This window comes from Hemicordylus capensis, chromosome 4 (genome assembly GCF_027244095.1).
Source record: "Hemicordylus capensis ecotype Gifberg chromosome 4, rHemCap1.1.pri, whole genome shotgun sequence".
Classification (NCBI taxonomy): Eukaryota; Metazoa; Chordata; class Lepidosauria; order Squamata; family Cordylidae; genus Hemicordylus; species Hemicordylus capensis.
In genome coordinates this window covers 110694029-110717273 of record NC_069660.1, presented here as the reverse complement: position 1 = coordinate 110717273, position 23245 = coordinate 110694029, and the positions used below count along the sequence as shown (strand labels likewise).

Here is a 23245-nt window from a genome sequence, read left to right as displayed (position 1 = left end):
TGTTAGACTGTGCAATATGTGGACCACTAGTTCTGCAGGTTTCTGCCTTCAGTGGAGAGCTAGCTAGAAAAGACACTTGACTAGCACCATGTCACTACTATAGCTTGCCAAATAAAGTTACAACTTTTTAGTCTGCAGTGTTTGTAAGGTAAGCATGAAAATGCACACATCCTGTACATATACGTACTTTTTTTAAAAAGTTAAAAGAGACGCATGGTAGGAGGGTTAAGACTAAGCATTCAATACCACATTTCTGTATTCCATACTGCAAGTTGCAAAGCTGGCTTCTCAGCATGGGTGAAGAACTTACTGCAACAGCTCTTGACACTATATATCACTCCTCATCATAAGATATGCAGCGTCTGGTCTGAGCTCTTGAGACCTCCTTACCAGGCAGTTTGGCTTTCTCTCTCCTATAAAACAGCCAAGTTCATGTATGCAAGATTCCACTACCAAACTTCCCACGCTCATATTACTGTTTCATTTTGGCCACTATGCAAACCTGGAGGTGCATGGCGTGAGAGCATTGCTAATTCACCCTAAGGGAAGTTTTTTTATTCCCTCCCGACAATTCAGTTTGCCTAAATTATGACCAAGTGTGACATACATCTAACAGCAAGAGAGATTAGTTTATGCTGGTTGGCCAGAAACCAGAATAGTTAACTATGAATAGAAATATACTATGAAAGATCAAATATGACTTCTACACATGAATTTTAGTTGGTTACCAACTCACTGTCACACAACTTTAGGAAAAGAGCAGGATAACAAGAGATACACAGCTCTGGAACATGTGATGCAGTAAGTGAGCTTTTGCTCTTAAGACCAGCTTTTAAATAACAAAAGTTGGTTTGCAACATGCACAACTTACAGCCAAAACCCATTATAGCTGTTGGTACAGCTCATGAACTAGACAACTTGGATTAAACCTGCACATCATTTCCCAGGAATGGGTCACTCTATGTACCATTACAAATGTACATAACCAGTTTTTCTGGCAAAATAAAGAACTTTCAAACACAACATTTTATCTATGTTACACATACTTTGATTATCTGAATGTGTACTGTACATGTTTGCCCTTTTTCTTCCAGCACAAAATTGATTCTTGAAACTCTACTTGGGAATTATAATTTACTCAGTGTGCAACTGCTATCCTTTTAGGATACAACTAGGAAAATGCATGTTTTATATGCAAGGAGAATACCATTTTTCTATAGCTAGTTCAGGGCTACTGTTTAGAAAGAAACGAGGAGTCATTGTCCATCCCCATTTTAAACCACATACCATTCCTCATAATACTATGACTGGAAATATGAATGATTATGACATGAATGAATGAATGGGCACTGACTATTGTTAAATGAAATAGGTCTAGATGACCAGTGCCAAATAAGCTATTTTAAAGGTGAGATCCATTGATAACATTGCTATAGTTATGATTTGTATATCCTCCACAACAAATGCATTTTAATACACAGCTTTGCAGCATAATCTTGAACATCTGAGACTGACTGATCCAACTATTCTTGTAAATATGTCATTCATCTGAAATGGGAACCCAATGTTATACCGATTACCAATCCCAACTGAGATTAGAATGCATCAGTAAGTCACTTAAAATTTAACATTACAGGGATGAAGAAACTTGTTGGAAATGCAGGTATTGCATAGCTGCATGTAGGAATCCAAAGGAAGTCTGCATATGGAATCAGACCTTTGCATCACACAAATGCTGACACATTTGGGTAGGTATTTAGTACACACTATTGGTACAAATGACTTATTGTGTGTGCTAGAGCTGGACTGGGATTACAGCCTTTCAATTTCCATCTCTGACCAGGATAAAACATGAACAGCACTTTACTCAGTATAAGCAGAGGTTTATTCATTCACAGGTTCTGATCCTTAATATCATTGAACTAGTTGTTCAGATCAGTCCTATGACAACTTTTGAGAGAGACTTGAAATTAATCCAGTGAGGTAGCCCAAGCAAAGATTTACATCTGAGCAGGATGTCATGGTGAAGTGTGCCCAACATTAATACACTGTGTTCTCATACTTCTTGTCTCAAGAAAGATTAGGAACCACACAGCCTCAAGCACAATACATTGAGGCCATTCTCACAGTCATACAAAAATCGGGCTTTCGACACTATCGATCATGCTATCCTCCTTGACCGCCTGCGTGGGCTGGGTATCGGGAGCACTGTTTTACAGTGGTTCCGTTCTTACCTTAGTGGGCATGTCCAGTCGGTATGCATTGAGGACAGATGCTCTGACCCATGGCCTCTCCTTTATGGAGTTCCCCAGGGTTCAGTTCTTGCCCCATCCTCTTTAACATCTATATGGAGCCACTAGGTCAGGTCATTTCCCAGTTTGGGGTGAGATTTCATCAATACACTGATGATACTCAGTTGTATATTGCCATCCCAGACCATTCTGGAGAAGCTGTTTCTGTGCTTACTCAATGCCTGGAAGCTGTTAAGGTCTGGATGAATCAAAATAAGCTCAGACTGAATCCCACCAGGTCTGAACTACTCTTACTCAGCCCTCGTACCGGCCAACAGCTGGATGTGAACCTTGTTTTAGATGGGGTGGCACTGCCCCCGAAAGAGCTTGTATGTGATTTGGGGGTCCTTTTGGACTCACACCTCCTGCTTGAACAGCAGGTAGAGGCTGCAGCCAGAAGTGCCTTTGCCCAGCTCCATCTGATTCGCCAATTATGCCCTTACCTTGATCGGCAAGCATTAATGACAGTGACCCATGCCCTTGTTATCTCCCGCCTAGATTATTGTAACGCCTTCTACCTAGGGTTACTTTTGAGGATGATCGGAAAGCTACAACAGGTTCAGAATGCAGTGTCTCATTTACTTATGGGTGCCAGAAAATATGACAGGGTAACACCTCTCCTGCAGTCATTGCACTGTTTGCCTATTCGCTACTGAGTTCAATTTAAGGTCCTGGTTTTGACCTTCCAAGCCTTGCGGGGTTTGGCACCTGTTTACCTACAGATCCACCTCTCCCATCCAGTTACATCCTGTCCGGTCAGATCTGCTCAGATGGCCCTTTTGTCAGTCCCCAATTTCCGAGAGGTTCAGGGTGCTAGGACCTGTGAAAGGGCCTTCTTGGTTGCTGCCCCACTTCTCTGGAATTCCCTTCCCCTGCAGATTCGTTTGGCTCCTTCCTTGTCAATTTTTAAATCTCTATTGAAGACTTTTCTTTTTTGCCAGGCTTTTACCCTGTAGTTTACCTATTTCCCCCCCCTCGCGTTAGTTACTTTAGTTTTATTTAGAATGTAATATTAATGTTGTCTTGTTTTGCAAGTTTTTGTACACCACCCAGAGTCTTCGGAGTGGGCAGTATATCAAATGTTTCAGATAAATAAAATAAAATAAAATAAGGGAGCCTAGCCCGATTTTGAAGGACTGTGAGAACCACCAGGCTCGCAGCTGAGCTCGGTCTCACCAAAGTGGGTAACCCACTTAAATGCCCCTCCCCTTAGCCAAGGTTAGTGGAGTGAGTGCTCCGCAAACCCAGGCTTTTCGATTGTGTGTTGCTGCGGCATGGGTCTGCTCAGCAGCAACTCAAGAGTAGACCCTTGATCGGGAGACTTAAAAGCAACCTCCTGGCTTGGGGGTCTCTCCAGCATGCCCTGCGCACTCGCCCCCGATTCCCCCAGCCCCCGCCAGCTCCGTAACGGAGCTGGTAGTCACGTGGGTGGCCTCCCTGCTTGTCTGCGGGGAGAGCGGGCTAAGCCTGCTTTCCCCACTAACCCTCTTGAGGCAGGTCTCACTGATCGTGAGACCCGCCTCATTATCTAGCAGGTTCTCAGCATGGCCTATTTTCCACATTCACTTTTGACTTCAAGCTTTCTTCCTATATAGTATGGGATTATGCCAATAACAAAGCATAGCTTGAGAACTGAGAGGTTCCCCAGCAGAACAAAGACCAGTTCTAGCCAGCTGATGGGTGCTACAAGAAAAACTTGCGAAGTACACAAAAATCCAGCCTATAAAAGCTAATATTTAAATAGTATACCCCACTTCATTTGAAAAAGAATAATTCAAGTTGCTAACAAAAAGCGGAATATAAGGCAGAGGTAAAACTTCATGAATAAATTTAAATATCCATAGAGAATAAGTGATACAAGCCTCCACTTGGCCATACCTTAGAATCATTCAGGAGCACAACAGTTTGAAAAGAAAACCCATGTTAACATCTCCTAGTAGGTGGGAAATGATATGAATCAGAAAGAAGAGGCCATCTGCTTATCCGCTTACCATGTACAAGGAGACTTTGACATGCCATTTGCAGGAAAGCAATACATGAGACCCCAGCAATATGTGCTCCTCTTATGTTTGGCTTGGGCACCGCAATAGGATACAGTACAGATTACCATCAATTTCAACACTCTGCCACCTTAGGAACTATGATCATTTTGTCTGTTATTTCTCCGTGTAAACCACCCTGAGCCATTTTTTGGAAGGGCGGTATAGAAATCAAATGAATGAATGAATGAATGAATGAATGATCTGACCCCATACGGCATCAAACTACTCATAAGTCAAAGTTAGCACCATCCAGAGTGGCTTCAGGTCAGATTTCAAGGGAAGCCTGTGGCGAGAAGATTTGCCACAAAGTACAATGAACGTACAAAGTACATTTGGGAAGTACACAGAGGAGAAATCTTTATTCATAATCCATGCACATGACAGTATAGTTTATTGGCTAGCCTAAGAGATTTTAACCCTTTCATAACTGATACCATGCCTTGTGCTGTACATTGAAGACCAATCTCATTGAAACAGCACACTTTTATACTTCAATAACATCTTAAAAATAATTATATTGTTATTTGGACTACAGCAGTTGTGGCTAAATTTTTCTATATTGCCATTAGGTTGAGGTCCCTATTAAGTGCCTAACTGCGAGAGCTGTCTGTTGTTTTTAAATAATTTATTATTATTGATTGTAATCTGTCATATTGTGTTTTAGCATTGTTTTATTGACGTATTGTGTATATTTGTTACTACCATTTCTGCTGGCCAATGGCTGTAATAAAACTGATGATGATATATTGTTATTTGTCTTCATCTGCAATTGAGCTTTCAATCAGGGGTGAGATACAAACTGCCCCCCACCAATTTTAAAAGGTGATGCTTATTCTGGAATTGCAAGGAATATGAAAGCTGTTAGAGGGAGACACTTTTAAAGTATGTTCAAATTGCGCCCAAGGGTCAAAAGGAACTTACAGATGTTTGGGTATCATAGTACTTACCTTTATTTTTAATTATTTTATTTAGTACCTTTCTATACTGCCCTATACAGAAGTCCCTGGGCTGTTCACAATCTAAAAACAACCATTAAAACATTAATACAATTAAAACAATTTTAAGGTACAAATAAAAATTCTAGAACCCAAAGCTTTAAAACTATAAGCTGAGAGCCTGGCTAAACAGGTATGTTTTCAGGTCCTTCTTAAAAAATCATTCCGAAAAGGGGGAAATCTAATCTCATTAGGAAGCATATTCCAGAATCCTTGAGGCAACTCTAGAAAAGGGCTGGTTTCAAGTTGCCACCTACTGAGCCAGTGGAAACTGCAAGTGAACTTCCCCAGATGATATTAATAGGCAGCGGGGTTGATGAAAAAGGCAGCATTCTCATAAATACCTCGGACCCAAGCCATTCAGGGCTTTATAGGTAATAACCAGCACTTTGTATTTCTCCCATAAACTTACTGGCAGCCAGTACAGGTCTTTTAAAATGGGTATAATATGATATCTTCGGGCAAGCCCAGAGACCAACCTGGCGGCTGCATTCTATACTAACTGCAGTTTCTGAACTATGTACAAAGCAGCCCAATGTAGAGTACATTGCAGAAGTCAAGTCTGGATGCTACCAGCACATGCACCACTATTTTAAGGAAGTTTATCGCCAGAAATTGACATTGCTGGCAAGTCAGCCAAAGCTCATAGAAAGCACTCCTGGCCACTGCCTCAACCTGAGAAATCACAGAGAGATTTGGGTCCAGAGTACTCCCAGACAATGTACCTGCTCTTTTTGGGAGAGTGTGACCCCTTCCAGAACAGGCAGATCTAAACCACTTCCTAAGTCTTGACCTCCCACAATGAGTACTTCTGTCTTGCTTGGATTCAGCCTCAGTTAGTTCTCCCTCAGCCAGCCCATTACTGTCTCCAGGCAGGCATTTAGAGAAGTTAGGCCATTTCCTGTTGAAGTCAACACTGATAAATAAATTTGGGTGTCATCAGCATATTGATAACACCCTGCATCAAATCCCCTGATGATCTTTCCCTGTGGTTTCATGCAGATGTTAAAAAGTATGGACACAGTATGGAGTTGTGGAACTCCATACCAGAGCTCTTGTTTTGAAGAGCAACATTCTCCAAGCGATACCATCTGGAACCTATCTGAGAGTTAAGAATAGAACCATTGCAAAGCAGTGCCTCCAACTCCCAACTCCTTTTGGTGCCCCAGAAGGATACCATGGCCGATGGTATCGAGAGCCGCCAAGGGGTCCAAAAGGATTGGCAGAGTCACACTCCCGCCGTCAATTCCTAATTGAAGATCACCCAACAGGCCAACTAAGGCTGTCTCAACCCCATAGCCTGCCCAAAAGCCAGTTTGAAATTGGCCCAAATAATCTGCTTCCTCCAAGACAGCCTGGAGCTGTCTTGGAGGAAGACATCCTTTCAAATCACCTTGCCCACCCATGGGAAGTTGGAAACTGGCCTATAATTGCCCCATTTGAAGGATCCAGGGCAGGTTTCTTCAAAAGTGGTCTGCCCTCCCTCAGAAAAGCACTAATGATCTTAACAGGAACCTCTCCAATATCTTTCCTACTAGATCATATAAGCCATGTTGGCAAGGCTCAAGAGGACAGGTGGTAAGGCAAAGTGTCCCAAGTATTTTATCCATATCCTTGGGAGTCAAACTGAAAATCATCTATTTTAGCTGCTGGACACTCCACAGTAGACTCTGCAGTAACTGTAGAGTCTAGTTCAATTTGAATATGAGAGATTTTATTTGCAAAACAATCATTAAAAACATCACAATGGGTAACTGATGGATCCAAATACGCATTCAGGGGAGGAGGGGCATTTACTAGCCTTCTCAGAATCCTATACAACTCTGCTCAACGTGAGCTTTCAGAATCAACACAGGCAGAAAACAACTGCTTCTTTGCTGCAAGCATTGCCAGAACAAAGATCTTCCAATGCACTCTGTGTTGTAATCTGTCAGATTAGAGAACAGTCTTTCTCCACTTGTGCTCCAACCATCTACCTTGCCGCTTCAGCCCCCATAGTTCTTCTGTATACCAAGGGGCTAATTTAGAAATGGGCCGGAGAGGGTGCTTAGGAGCAATCATGTTAACTGCCCTAGTAAATGCATTAGTCCAAGTCTGAACAAGGGCATCAACAGAATTGCTAGCAGAACCAACCTTAAAGCCTTCCAAGGCTTCTTGGAATCCTACTGGATCCAATAGCCTTTTAGGGTGAACCATCCTAACAGATCTTTCAGTGCTGCAGAGAAGGGGATGAGGCTGCGAGTTCAACCTTAACCAGATGGTAGTCCGTCCATGACAATGGGGAAGTCACAGGAGTTCCCACCCACAGAACACCTTCCTGATCAGACAAAAAAAACCCCACCCCAAACCAAGAGTGTGACCAGCAACGTTTGTAGGTCCTGAGACCACTTGTGATAGGCCCATAGTTGTCATGGCCACTATGAACTCCTGAGTTGATCCTGACCAATTGATTCCAAAGTGAACGTTAAAGTCCCCCTGAACTACCAGAAAGGGAGACTCCAATGCAAACTCCACAACCAAATCAGTCAGCTCAGTTAGGGACTCTGTTGGGCAGTGGGGTGAATGGTACACCAACACAAGTCCCAGTCTATCCTTGGTCTCCAGACATAAGTACACACATTCAGAATAGGCTAATTCCCTGACAGGAACCCTGGTAAGGGAAATATTATTCTAACAGACAACAACCACTCCTCCTCCCTGCCACGTTATTGCTGCATAGTGTAAACAGTGTACCCACTGTTTGTGCCATCTCTGTGGTATACTTTAAAAGGAAAAAGGAAACCCAGGAGGATATCTATTTTGATAACATTTAATAAAATACTATAAATTCAAACAGGACACCATGGAAGACTCAATATATTGCACCATGCCAAGGCTTTGCAAACATTCTGAAAACTGTAGAAACTTTCTTTAGAACTCACTGGCTGACATCGTGACTAACCAAGTGCTTGTTTAATGAGCAAAGTTGCACAGTTACACTAATACGCAGGGATTTGCACCATCACGCAGTTGTGCAACATACACAAGAGGTTCTCTTTGAAACCACTGAGCCATGCTGCAGTTGTGTTACTGTAAGCATGCTTTGCAACAATGCACAATACTAGTCTTGGGGCAAGTACTTAGCACAGCCACTTTAGGCTAGTGTGATGTTCTTCCACAAGCACTTAGTCAGGATGTCAGCTAGTATGTTCCATGAGCATCCACCATACAGTGATGTGAGGATTAAAATGTCTGAGGCATTGTTTCAGTTACTACCAAAGCTTCACTTATCTGAGGCTGTGAGCTTCTCAGGTGAAAACCTATCTTCCGTGTCAGACACCTGTGTACTCTGAGGATTCCAAATGTGAACAATTATAGCTAGTGTCTACTTTGGGAACACACCAAGCAGTAGTAGTACCCCATAGAAATAATATAGACAGACCCAGTAGAAATTATATAGACACTCATTTCTATGGAACAGCAGAAGCAATTTTCTCTTTTCCACCGTGGAACTTTCCGATCCAGTACCAGATGCTTGGAGGGAGATTGAAGCAAGTTGCATTGCAGATAAAAAGCAGTAGTTTGTTTCTTTTTTGCTAGCATTACCTAAATCCAGCAGTTTCTTCAAATTAATAATACGAGTTAATAATGAACTTACATGAGCACATAGGAGAAGGAACATGTTATTCACTGTGAAGATTATCCACCTGCTTCGGTCACACCAACATGGAAATATATATCACAGCAGAACAGATCAGGCTCATGGCAGTGGACATTTCAGTTTTTTCCAGGTACTTCTTGAAGCATTATAGAAATAGACCAAGACCAGAGGATATGGCTGGTCAAAAACATCTGAAACTGAAGTCCCTCCTTGGACCATCATGTGATGGAATCTGCCCTTTGCTTTCATGAAAAGGAGTAACAGCATGCCCCCTTTGACCCCCTCCACATGGGGGTGGAATACTGCTCCAAGGAGGGGCTTCAGATACATAACCTTTTGTAAGGTTCTGGCTTGTTTCAAGCCAAATTTCACCATTTTTTTTAAAAAATCCACACATTCACAAAAAATCAGGGAATCAACCAATTATCTTCAGTTTCAAAACAGGGGGCTTGAGCTCCTTACCCAAACATGTGGCATATTTCAAGGCTCTATGAACGACCAGTGATTTTTAGTGAAAGTGTTTCAATTTCCACATTCATCTCTATGGGGAAGATCCTATATTTGAAGATTTTAAAACGACAGTATCCACCATTTTGTACTTCCAACCGCTTGATATAACTCCTGACATGAATTCTGACCTCAGATTGGATATTTCTGATCTGATATCAGAAAGTCATGTCAGATTGGAAATGTCAATTTTTAAAAATGATTTTGCAAGTTTGGGGTGAATTCTGACATTTTCGATCTGACTTTGCACAGGCCTACTGTAAGAGCAGCAAAAGCTTGCAGCATCTGTCCATGTGGTACAGTGAATTTCAAAACACACACGCACACACACACACACACCTTCTTCTATTCACAATGTCTCATTAATTGGGCAGAAGTGACCAGCTGCCTCTGCATTTGAGAGAGCACTGTGGCAAGTTCCTCTAAATATCACTGAATTCCTAAGTAAGAAGAACCACACACCTACAATTGGCAACAGGTTCCAAATGCATGCTTAGCATACCAGAGAACCATTCTTCTAGTTTTTTACCTTACCATAATTCAAACACTGTTTTATTCTGCTAGTCTAGCATACACATTTGAAGTGAGCATTTATTTTTTTACAAATTCCTGTTAGTTCATAGCAATAAAGGAGATCTTTTGACACAGTGCAAAATAAGATCTAGAACTTCAGAAGTCCTGAATGGCATGTTGCAGGTTCAGGACTGCAAGTCTACTATTTGTCCCTTTCCCATTACATAATAATTTACAAGTGTCTTACTGTTCTATGTAAGAAGTCCTTCTGCTTTTTCTTCCTGAACTGCTTTGCCACTGAGTAGGAAACTTGCTATCTGAAAGTCCAGAGAAAAGCTTAGGCTCTGCATGCCTAGCAATTGCCACACTTCATACTAAAATAAAGACAAGTTTGCTGTGCTCAAGGGGTTTGGAAACAAAGGGTCAAGAATGAACATGAGCAACCACCACCTGTCTGGTAACCCAACAGTGCAGGTTGTGAGGAAGCAGGGACACATACTCACAATGTTTGAAAAACAAACAAACAACACTCTGCCATGATTAGCTAGTTACTAGGCCACCAAGAATCTCACTATTCGGTGGGCATCGCACAGCACAGCAATAGGGATTGGTTCATAGGACAAATGAACACACAGGAGAGGCCTGAGTTGACATGAATAATGCAGTAGGCAAGGCAAGGATCCCAAGGAAGGGAGAAAGGAAGAAAACAGGGCCACAAAAAAATAAAGAAAAGGCAAAGCAAGCAGGGAAAAGACGCTGGATTTGACATGTACCTATTAGCTACAGCCCATCTGCTAGGCCACATTTCCATACAGATTCCCACTTGGTGGTCATACACAGTTAATAAACATTTGTTAATAGAACTGCAATGTTTAATTTGTTTAAAGCTGTTTGATTAAAAATGTGGCCCTGATTAATTGGGCAGCAGGTTTTTAAATATAAAATATAAACACCTACCAAAACTACAGAAGTTGGGTGCCATTTTGGAAGAGCTGCCTTCTCTCACACAGCAGAGAATAGCTCTTCTAAGATGGGTAGTTGCTGTGACGTGTGCTCCTCTCTTCAGAATTCTTATTCATATGTAAATGTATGTAGATTAAATCAAAATTGATCAAGATGGTGTCTAACTGGAAATTCTATATTTCTTTATTTTATAAATCACCTTTTGCCATTTATTAAGAGGTTTTGCTAGTATAGATACCTTTACCTTTTCTTTGCACATTTTCCTTTACTCCAAGTTCCCTAAAAATGTGAGGGCCTTAAAAGAACCTTAAGCTTTTTTGCTCAAGCTATTACAGTGTGATGTTTTAAACAGTTTTGCTCTTAGTCTATGTCTGTCAAAACGATATTTAAAATAACTATGTAATTATAGTCTTGACCTATTTACTAGGTCAAAAATAATCCTAGAAACTACTATGTGCATATATATGTCAGCTACTAGGAAGAGAGAAAAGATTTTAAGTGGTCTTTAAAATGGTATCTTAAGCTTGCTGATATTTTAACATTCTTTATACAGTAGTAAAATCATTTCATGTCAGATATAACCAGTTCCGAGACTGAAGAATCAAATATTTATGAGCTGGAGGGATTAAGCCTTTATATGCTGAACTACAAGAGTCATGCTGTCCTTTATAAAAAATACTGATGATATTATCAACACAATACCTTGTTTGCTTGGCATGCTACAACAAAAGGTTTTATTTAGGTCATTTGGAAAATATTGGCAATTTTTGCCAGCTCACGGACATAAGCTTCAAAAGTATAGGCTGCATGTAAATCAAATACAGATATTTTTAATAACAATAACTTACAGATACAAACTAATGAGGAACTACAATTTCACAAAGAATTGTAAACATTTTGCACAATTGTCAGTCCTGTCTTTTAGGCAAAGTGCTCTTTTGATGATAAATAAATTAACACACAACTAGAATGGACTACTTCCAGACAATACAAAAAAGTGTTTCTTTTTAATAAGTCTTGTAAACATATTTATGGAGAAGCCATAAAAGTGTCTTGCAGGCCAACTATACTTACATACCTGGACAACAAATCTGTCTTCAAAAATGCTTTGGATGCTATTTAATATTAAATTGATTTTCAATGACAGAGCACAATAGGCGACTCAAGGATACCTCCTTAGTGTCATGTCCCTGAAATAAATGAATTAGCTGTGACTTATTGGCAGTTGTGTCATTGAATGGGGTAGCAAAGGCTGGAGTCCAAGAGCAGAAGGTGAATGAGCTACAAAAATAGAAAGATTTGCTGGTCACTTCACTGCAAGTAGAAAAATATTACTTGTGAATAAAAACCCAACTGCATGTATACGGCTGGAATACCAGCAAAAATAGCTTGTGCAAGTTGCCTTTTCTAGAATGACAGTGCCTTCCAGATCTTTACACCCTGGTCAGTGCCATATTATCCATGTATGAGCCCTCCATACACATGACTCTGTAATTTGTGACGAAGGCATCTTATTACAGAGATGCTTCATATCCTATTGGCTAGAGCCTATGAGCAAGAAAGGTGTACACTGAAAAAGAAATCCTTTTATTAAAACAGTTAATAAGGATGAAAGCTATTGAAGCCAGAGACAGTCCCCATTGCTTTTCATACAGCTCAGACTTCCTCCTTTTGATCTACAATAGGTATAACTCAACATTAACCCTATCTACATAAAGCACTGGTGTTTTTATTTTTTAAAGTACTATATAAATATTTCTTAGCCTTTTGAGTTCTGCACTCCTTATATTTAAAAAATCCCAACATGAGATTTAAAAAGCTTGGGCTGTGAACTGAACATGGACAATACTTTTAAATGTAAAAAGATGCAGTTTGTATGTCTCTCATGATAAAATTAAAATGTGAAATAGACACAGCTTCCAAGACAGCTGTTGAATTCTAGCTGCTGATGAATTCAGAAGTATGGTTCAGAGTGTGACGATTAAAAAGAAAAAAAGAAAGCCAAAGCCCAGGGTTATGCCAAGCTGCTGCCTATTTTCCACTCCTGGGAACCAGAGCTTGCCAAGAGTCTGGATGTCTGTGACCCTACAAGTACTTCCAAGGGGCAGAATTTGAAGCTGTGGCCATGAAATATATAGACAAGTGTATTTGTTGTTAGAAATTCACATCACTATCAGCCTAGCAGATGCAATTTGGAAAAGGGATACATTTCACTAGGCTCTCTCTCCCTGTTTCCCCACCAGCCACCAAGCCTCTCTAAAATGAGTGATATTTCTCAGGAGAATACAATAGATGGGATTGCTAGTTTCCTGGTGAATTGTATATCCAAACATACATTGTATTTTTGCATTTACAACTTATAGAAGGAAGTTCGGTCGCCTCTCTTGTTCAAATGAGAAAGGAGAAGATGGAATTCCTTAGTGCTGTAGCATGTTGGATACCATGTGGTGGTGGTGGGGTGGCCACAGAGGAGGTGGCTGACAAGGAGTTATTAGACAGCCCACACCCTTTCAAGTTCCCACACTCTCCTTTTTTTTTTGGCAAAGAAATTGTAGTGCCCGTGGGTTCTTGGTGCAAAAATACAGTACATGTGCATGCAAGCTGATTGGGAAGTCAGTTTCTTCTGCGAAATCTTATGGAATTCTTATTTATACCCAGCTAGGCAGAGACAGGCAGTTTATTGAGTACCTGATAGGAAGCTATTCTTAAATTAGTCTGCATTACAGAAATACTAAGCCACAAGCTGATGTGTGGGTATTTGTTGTGGTATGTTCTGAGTCTATTATGGACACTTCAAATGGGGAAAACGGTTCTTACATGATGTGCTTATGGTAATGCAAGAATGGTAAAAGACATACGCTAGTACAGTTTCCCATACCAAAATGGCTTCTGCTGCTGGCATGGTCCTCCTCCACATAACCTCATCCCTCACACACAATTCCCCCATTAATACTTTTCCAAAGCAGCAAGGGGAGCAGCTGGGAGGTGGGATGGGAAGAGAGTCAACCTCATCACTTGGCAATGAATCCCTCAGAAAATTAAATAAGGTTCAAACACATGCATTTTGAGGACAAATATTACATTTAGGGTTTTGTTTCCTTACTGAGTCACTAGCAGACATTGCAGTCTCTTTGCACCAGAGAGCTATGGACTTTTAAAGCATTCCACAAGTCCTGAAAACTTAGGATTTTTCAAAAATGTAATGCTAGATACAAAATAAATGTGTTTTTGGCTGCCCATGGGCATGGTTCTGAGCAGAGGGATACATTTCAAATATTCTTCTTAATCTACAAAGTAGTTATAGCAAACTACTGTACCTACCATCCATATAACTATGTAGAGCAGTTAACATTGTCCCATCCTGGGGTACATATGCTGAGTATGCCATTTCTTCTAACATTGGAGGAGAAAGCCTGGAAGGTTGGACTGTCGTAACAGGAGTAGTAGAGGAGTGGTTGGGGCTAACATGTTTCTTGTGGCGTGCTCTGCAATTCTGAAACCAGACCTGGAAGTGGGAAGAGACAAACCATGCTGATTGCATTTATTATCCAACATGTTCACATATTTAACACAGAGTAGTTTCGATTTGGGTCTTTTCCATATCAATGCCAGTATAATTCTTTGGTGCTTTCACTGAGTAGCTAGCCCTGAGTTAACTATACATGTTAACATTAGTGCAGTCAGCAGACCTAGGGAAGTACATGAGCTTTCAATGTCAGTACTCACCATGGACCATTATGATTCTCATTGCTGCTAGGACAGTCGGAGCATCCAAAACCATGTCCATTTGGATATGTGAAAAGTATTTTTTGTAAGACATTCATTGTGCATTTTCTTATATAACAGGACTGCACAACTTCAGCACTCTAGCTGTTTTTGGACTACAACTCCATTGTATCATTTCCAGTGATAGTGGCCAATAGCCAGACACGATGGGATTTAGTTCAACATCTGCAGGAAGGTCAAAGCTGTGCAGCCATGTTCTAGAAGAATAAATGTCTTAGGACTGCAAGATATTATACAAGATCTGCTTTTAGCTAAAAAAAATATTGATAAATAGGAAAACTGTTCTTAGGAGCTGCATAGAACTGAGGATCTTTGCTCACAAGTATTTGTGAAGTAACTGCAGTACAGTTACCTGTATCACACGCCTGCTCAAGCCTGTCCTTTCTGCCAGTTTTTGGAGTGTTTGTGCATCTGGATTGTTGTCCTGAGCAAACTGTGCTTGCATTACCTGGAAGATGCAAGAAGTGTTTTTTTTATTTTCAAATTATATTCTGATGTTCTAGCAAAGACCGCAAAGGTATCAAGATGCAGTAATGCTCCAACCTCCAATAGCAATTTTGAGAAGCGTATTCTCCATAAAAATGGCTTTAATCTCAGCAAGTGAGGCTAAGCCTATGAAAATAACTAGATTAGCCCAAGTATTAGATACTTTACTAGTAAAACTCTAAGCAAGCTTCTGTTCATTGGTCATTGAGAGATAAGTCTAAAGATAAATTTATTGTGAATGCACTTTCATGTAGTAAGATCTAGGTATTTGCTTTGCCCATGCAAACACAGGACACTATAGAAGTCTTGCTTACAATATTTGTTTCATGTGAATATTGTTAAGATGACATATTATGACCATTAATAAGTGATTATGCTAATTTTTACCATTCATACAACTAAACAATATATGAATTATAGTAGTTAAATTACTTCCTGGCAATGTCAGAAGTAATGCATGAATCCCTACTATGAAATAACTTTCACAAATTGGATTTTTCCTTTTGCCCACTTCCTTCAGCTTTAGTTTGAATTAGCTTCTTGCCTACCATGTGCTATTTTCATTTGGTCTTTAGTGATCCACCAAAAATTAAAGATAGGTGGAGAAGGAAAAGTAAGTCACAAGTTATTTCAGTTGAAGTTCATTGTTATAAAAAGATCAAGGCCATTATTTCACATTATTAAGACATGGCAATTTAATTGTAAAGAAGAATTATCAATTTTAAAAGGTTTCCAGGTTTTAGAAGGATTTCAGGTAGTCCTGCATCAGAAGGTATTAGATCACCAGCTATGAACTGATTACAGATACCCAAGATTATTAGAAAGAGAAGGAAATTCAACATTGTGCTGTTGACATTAGTTATTTCAAAGTTATCAGCAATATAAATCAAAATGGCCTAGATTAATTAAGACAGTGAACTAGACTGATGTAAGGGTCTTTGACATTCAACAGGTTGAGTGCAACTTTCAGCAATAAAGTGGCACCTTTCCTTCTCCTGCTGCTACTTTACCATTTGCTTAATTTTCCATAGAAGCTAAGAGAAATGGCCACTAATTTACTTTGCTCACCAGGAACTATCAATAAGTTAATCATAGACTAAAATTGACCATTGAGTCACTTTATGACTCTTCTTATTATTCTTGCATTTGGAAATAGTGGCCTAGACTAATGATGCACCAGTACATCAGCATTTTTAGTCAGACAGGATTTTGGCAACCCCACCCTTGCTTCTGAAGCTCTCCATGCCTCCCAACAATACGTCCTTTAAGGCTGAGGGAGCCTGAGGGAAATTTTCATGAGGCACAGCCAGCTGTAGAGGATTGGGAGGGGGAATAACTGAAAACCATGCTCTCCCCTCATGTGACAGAAAGCATTGTTGCACTAGCGTGCCATCAGTCTGAATGTCAGCCAATGGAGCAGACAGATGTAAAAGTTCTTTTTGCTTGGCCTGAACATACAGGCATTCTGTTAAATTCCAAAGAAAAAATGGTTTAGGTACTCTCTTACCCAGAAAGTTAAAGGCTAGTTTACTATACTGAGCATTTCCACATTATTTATGACCCACCATAGTTCACAGCTGTATATATGAAAAAGTATGCAAGTGACCTCAAGAAATTGACTTACAGGTTCCTCAGGGTCCCCACTCCCAGGTTGATGAACTTGCGGGATATTAGACAATATCATAGTTAACTCGGTATCAATAACTTGCAAATTAATATAAGATCACTTACATAGTTAACTCTGTATCAATAACTTGCAAATTAATATAAGATCACTTAGTCCCACCCTTGCAGAATGAGTGGGGCAGTTTCACGCAGCTGAAGGAGGTGGGGCGGGGCCCAGCACCAACACTCAGCTGCACAGTCCTATGGAGCATAGCCAGGGAAGCCAAGAGGCTTGGACACAGTTAACAGCTGGTGTACAATTACATCTTTCCTTTCCCATATTCTTCAGCTCAGCACCTGTCTATTCAGTCAGTATTTATTTTATACTGGCCTTGGAATGGTTTTATTTCCCCCTCTACCCTGCACTGTTAGGGAGGGGGAGTAGCACAGCTAGAAGATTAAGTAATTCAGTAATCAGCTGGTCCACAGCTAGCAGGAAGAAGAGGAGGATTTAGAATAGGGCAGATTTTTTATTTATGTATTCCTTATATTTATAGACTGCGCCATCCAAAGGCTCTGGGCGGTGCACAAGAAGTTTAAAAAGACATAAAAACAAACACCATTTAAAACACACTTAAAACAATATGAATTTTTTTTAACACAATTCAAAATTATTTAAAACCAATTAAAATATTTAAACAACTTTAAAACCTTGAACAGCCAAGCCGAGCAAGCAAGTTTTTAGGGCTATCTTAAAGGCCAACAGTGAGCCTAAACTGCAGATATCAGGCAAGGAACAGCTACAGAAACGGCCCGGTTCTGAGTCACCATCAGACGTACTGATGGTAAATGGAGATGGACCTCATCAGATGACCTCAGTGTGTGTTGGGAATCATACAGAAGAAGGTGCTTTCTAAGGTAGCCATTTTAAAGCCTGTCCAGTGCTTTAAAAGGTAATAACCAGCACTTTGTATTTTGCCTGGAAACATATCGGCAGCCAGTGCAACTGTTTTAAAACAGACATAATATGATCTCTCCAGTTACCCCAGAAACCAGTTTGGCTACCTCATTTTGAACTAACTGAAGTTTCCGAACTACAGAGGTTACCAGCTGATGCACCACTGTTTTGAGATCATCATCTTCAAGGAATGGACGCAGCTGTCGAATCATCCAAAGTTGATGGAAAGCGCCCCTGGCCATAGTCTCCACCTGAGATACCAGGGTGAGGCCTGGACCCAAGAGCACTCCCAAGCTGTGCACCTGTTCCTTCTGGGGGAGTATAATCCCATCCAGCACAGGAAGATCTAACTGATCCCTCAGATCTTGATCCCCCCACAATGAGCACCTCCACCAAATCTCCTGATGACCTCACCCAGTTTCATGTAGATGTTAAAAAACATTGCTGACAGAATGGAGCCCTGAGGGACACCATATATAATAGCTCCCATTTCGAAGAGCAACCACCACCAAGCTCCACCATCTGGAATCTGCCTGAGAGATAGGAGCGAACCACTTCAAAGCACTGTCTCCTATGCCCAGTTCCCCCAGGCGATCCAGAAAGATACCATGGATGGTGGTATAGAATGTCACCAAGAGATCCAAAAGAAGCAACAGAGTCACACTCCCTCTGTTGATTCCCTGGTAAAAGGTCATCCATCAAGCCGACCAAGGCAGACTCAACCCCATAGCCTGCTCTTAAGCCAGTTTGAAATGGGTCTAGATAATTGGTTTCCTCCAAAACCACCTATAGCTGGTTAGCCACCACTCTCTCAATCACCTTGCCCAACTATGGGAGATTGGAGACCGGTCTATAACTATCTATCACTGAGGGATCTGGGAAAGGCTTCTTAAAAAGTGGTCTAATCATTGCCTCCTTCAAACAAGGAGGCATCCTACCCTCCCTCAGTGATGTGATATTAACTAGGCCATCAACAATCTTCCTGCTAGATAGAAGCAGTCAAGTTGGGCAAGGATCCAGAGAACGTGGTAGGCTGTATCGCTCCAAACAGTTTGTCTACATCCTCAGGCATCACAGATTGAAACTGATCTAATCTAATACTGCACGAGAGATTGATCAACACCACCCTAATAGACTCTGCAAAAACAGTGGAATCCAAGTCAGCCTGAATACAAAAGATTTTGTCCACAAAGAACCATTAAAGCATTGCAGCAGAACAAAGTCTCCAGGGACTGGTTTTAAATGCAAGGAGCCTGAATCAAATTCCTCACAACCCGGGACAGCTGTGCTAAACAGTGAACACCTTAAAGTGCCCTGGGAGCATGAAGAGCAATCTCCTAGACAACCATTCAAAGCTAATATCCCCGACTTGCGTTTTGGGTGGTATACAAATATGTCAAATAAATAAATTAATTAAAATAATAGGAATAGAAAATGGAGCCCTTTTGGAGCATGCCTACCTTACCCACCCACAGCTAATAGGCAAGGATGAGGGGAGGAACTCAAACACTACATCAAGGGGTGTGTGGCATTGAGGAGCAAGGAGCAGCTAGACAGCAACAACATAAGTCTCCCCTTCCCAGAAGCCTGAGGAATCATGGCAAAGTGCCAGTCCCACTTGTGAAGTGCCTTGTTACATCAAATGAGTTCCCCTAACCTGACAATGCTGTACCTCCATCTGCTCCCACTACTTAAGACTGGAAGGAAAGAGCAAGTATGGAGGAGATAGGAAAGGATGGTCTAGCCCACCACTTTCTTCTCCACACTTTTCTTCCTTCCCATCTTCTTAATAGACAGCACTGTAGCAGTGCATCAACAACAGGTAATGGGGACACGGGGGAAGATCAGATGAAGGCTGTGGGTACAGAGTGTCCTGTGCCCATCTGCTACTCACTTGGTCTCATGGGCAGGCATGCAACTAAAGCAACTGCATGGAGCCAGAGCAGAGTTTGCCCATAAAGGAGCAGGATGGGAAGGCAGCAGGCTCTGTAAGCTTGTCTCACTGGCACTGTGGGGGGGGGGGGAATTTAAGAAGTTAACCTATTGTAATCCACTGCAGATGCCTTAGCAGTTTAATAAAGTTGGGGCTTATGTTTAAATCCAGTGACATTGTCTCATCTCTTTATTCCTGACTGCAACTACAGAACACATTTTGGGGAGTTTTGTTTGATAAAGGGGATTCTCAAGGATTAAGTACTTTTTCATAAATCACAACTGAATCATAATAATGGGAACTGAAAAGATGCAATGGTCATTTGAACTGGCATTTAAGGTATAAATTAGAAGTTAATAGAAGAATAACTCCACAAGAGAAAGTTTCATATAAGTTTAAAGGAATTAAAAGTTTGCTATATAAATATTTGATACTGTTAGATGTGGAAGAGAGATAGGATTTACAAATGAAGAAGAAACTGAAGCAAGAAAAAAGACCAAACATATCCGATAATAAATATTCCAGGATCCAAAGACTGCCTACAGTTACTAGTGCTATCTAGTGGATTCCATACCCACCTGTAACCGAAGTTTCCCAAGCTACATCTAAAGCTACTGAGATTCATTCACATTTCAATGGTATCCTTTCAGCTGATGAAGGGGTTGGAAGAAGAAGATTTGAAAGTGAGAACTTAGAAACAATATTTTAGATGCTCACATGCTATATATGTGAAGCTTCCCCTGCAGTCATTTGGATCCCAGCCCGCATTCACCTTTTAAAAATAAAGTCATTTTAATAGACTACATTGTCGTACTTTACCCTAGATAGTTAAGAAATATATTTTCTTATAAAACACAAGAACAGTGTGGGCCAGCTCAATATATTTTGCTACTGGAGGTGAAGGACAACATACGTGCTCAACCTTTTTTGTGGCACATGATTACTCTCAGACTATGCCACCACGACAGTTAATGGCAGCAGAGGAGTTCCTCACTCATGGGAGTAGGGGTGGGAGGGAAGTGATGTGCCCCAGTGAAATAAGTGTGTCACAATGGGGTGAGAAGGGGGAAATTAACAGCAAGTCCCAATGGGGTGAGTGGCTAGCAGAGAGGCTTGTGGGGCAAGGGATGCAGCTTGCTGCTCCTTATGCCTCTCCTTGCGTCTGCACATGAGGCAACTGCTTCATCCTGCCCCATGGAAGGTCCACCCCTGGTATGGACCTGCAAAAGCAAATCCTTTCCACATATGGGAGTCCAGAACAACAAAAACCAGCCCACAGATTTCAGAAGCAAATATATGTCAAGTTATTTCATTCCCTTGCAGCCCAATCCTATATATGTTTAGAAGTTCCAGCTAGCTAAAATGTGTTTACTTCCAAATACGTATGTCAAGTAGTAAAGTGCACTTAAAATATAGGAGGATATCCAAAATCCATGTCACATGTGTTTATACTAGCTAAAATTGCTCACATGTTAAAAAAAAGAGTCTGAGCAACCAACAGCTGAAGGGTTGAAAAGAGCATGGAGTATTCTTTAAAGGATGAAAATGCATACATATTTAGAGTCCATGAAGGATCCCAACAGCTAAAAAAAATTAGAGTCGAATCAAAATTTATTAAATTCTGGGATATTACATATCTTCAAACATCATGATGCAGCAGTTCCTTGATTACAAATTGTACAACTCTTTGAGAAGCCACAATTGCAAGCTCACAGATGTGTGTCCCTCTAAAAGCTTTCACATGCTAACCAATGCCAATGGAACTCCATGTTGGTTCAAGATTGCAGCCACTCACAGAGTGGGCCACACCCCTTTGGAACCTGTGCGCTGACAGTCAAATACAAATCCAGTTCACAGCACTGGGAATAAGTCCTAGGTAACATGCACCACATTAAGAGAATGGAAAGTAGACTTAAATCTATTATTTTAGTTCTATTTAAAATGTATCCTTTGTAACTGACATTATTTGTCAGTGTGTATAAGTGGTTGGGGTGGGGAGACAGAAAAACCTGTGCCACCTGAATGTGTAAGGATGAACAACATAGATAAGGCTGCAATGTAAAAGATACAATCTCTACATATGTGAATTGCTTTATGTTTCAGCAGCATCTATGCTGTAGAACTCCATATATTTTGATGTTTCAAGGAACCGTCCTGGAATTTCCATTCAGTTAGTGTATAAAATGAACTGGTATTATTAGCGCCACATTTTTTAAAAGAACACAGAAGTTGATGGCTGCTAAAATATGATGATAACACCGAACTAGTAGCTGAACTACTGCAGAAACAAAGCAAAAAAGTAGTAATTGAACAATGTTAGATTGAACTGAAATATACAAGGAAGTGCCCATGTTCCTTGGCATTTACTCTGCTACATTATACTATACTAGGAAGCTTTTCCTGAAAGAGAAGGACATCAGCACTTTTAGTGCTCTTTTGAGTTCAGTGTCTATTGCCAAGGGAATATTGGACCAAACTTCACTACAGCTTTGGCTCATGCTATAATAAACATGACACTGTGCCAACTCTGAAGAGCCCCAGTTTTGGTTCTCACTTGCTGCAGCATCTATAGCAAAATTAAAATACTGAACCTCATATTTCTTGCAGCTCTATATTCTGCACATTTTTAGACTCTTCACATTACATAGAACTTAAGCTATTTAGTCTCCTTTTGCAATTATGTGTAGTGATGTAAATGTCTGACTTAATGAATTTCATCAAGCAGTCAAAACAGATCAGCATCTACATTTCCACTTTACAGAATTGCCAGCTGCCTTTAGGGAAATAAAAAAAGCTTGAACAATTTCATATGAAATGACTGAAGCTAACAGAAGTATTCCAGAATCATGCTGTGTCTTGATATCAAGAGAAATCGTCTGCAGTGCAGAAATGTATTCCTTCATATCCAGCTAGTTTTAATAGAATGATGTTATGCACAGAACTATTATGCTCTCACCCCTCCCCCGTCACAGTTTACAGCAGTGTACCATGTCAGGACCTCTACCTGCAGCTGATCTGCTGTGAAACTGGTCCGAGCTCTTTTTGCTGGTTTTGGATGATTAACATCTTGTTCTGTTAATAACGCACCTTCTACACTAATGCCATTCCCTGAAATTGAAAAGAAAAAGATCAAGTCTAAAGATTGTCATCACCAATATTAGTTTAGTTATATACATTACACTAGAAGCAATGTATCATTCAATATAAAATATGGAAAGATCATTCTTTTGAACTGGGTAGTATTCATCTAGACTGAATAAGAATACAAATATGACAAATATTTATATACTGCTGACTAATGTCTGAGTACTCACACCTAAGTTTACATCTTTGAGGAGATAGTCAAAATGCAATTTTTCATAATTTAAGTGGTACTTCATAGCATGCCCCGACTGCAAGCACACATTTCATCTTCATGAAAAAAGATTTCATGAACTGTAAAGACAGAGGAGCGGTGTGCCATATTGAAAACCTGTTTAATTTTGCAATCGAGGAAAGGGAAGCAGTGATATATGCTACACATGTC

At 40.5% G+C, this 23245-nt stretch overlaps 1 protein-coding gene across 11 annotated transcripts in view; it reads right to left on the bottom strand.

Annotated features, from left to right (window-relative positions):
• Nucleotides 1-11666: 11666 nt before the first annotated feature.
• LHX8 (LIM homeobox 8) overlaps nt 11667-23245 on the bottom strand; it is a 27794-nt gene continuing 16215 nt past the window's right edge. For 10 of the 11 annotated variants that reach the window (XM_053250279.1, XM_053250272.1, XM_053250281.1 and 7 more), the window contains 4 exons: nt 22724-22827; nt 15090-15185; nt 14273-14456; nt 11667-12232 (listed from right to left, as the gene is read on the bottom strand). In XM_053250279.1, the coding sequence (XP_053106254.1) occupies nt 12156-12232; nt 14273-14456; nt 15090-15185; nt 22724-22827 (461 nt within the window). In that variant the 3' untranslated portion in view covers nt 11667-12155. The remainder of the gene's footprint in view (nt 12233-14272; nt 14457-15089; nt 15186-22723; nt 22828-23245) is intronic. The other variant, XM_053250280.1, reaches the window with a different exon arrangement.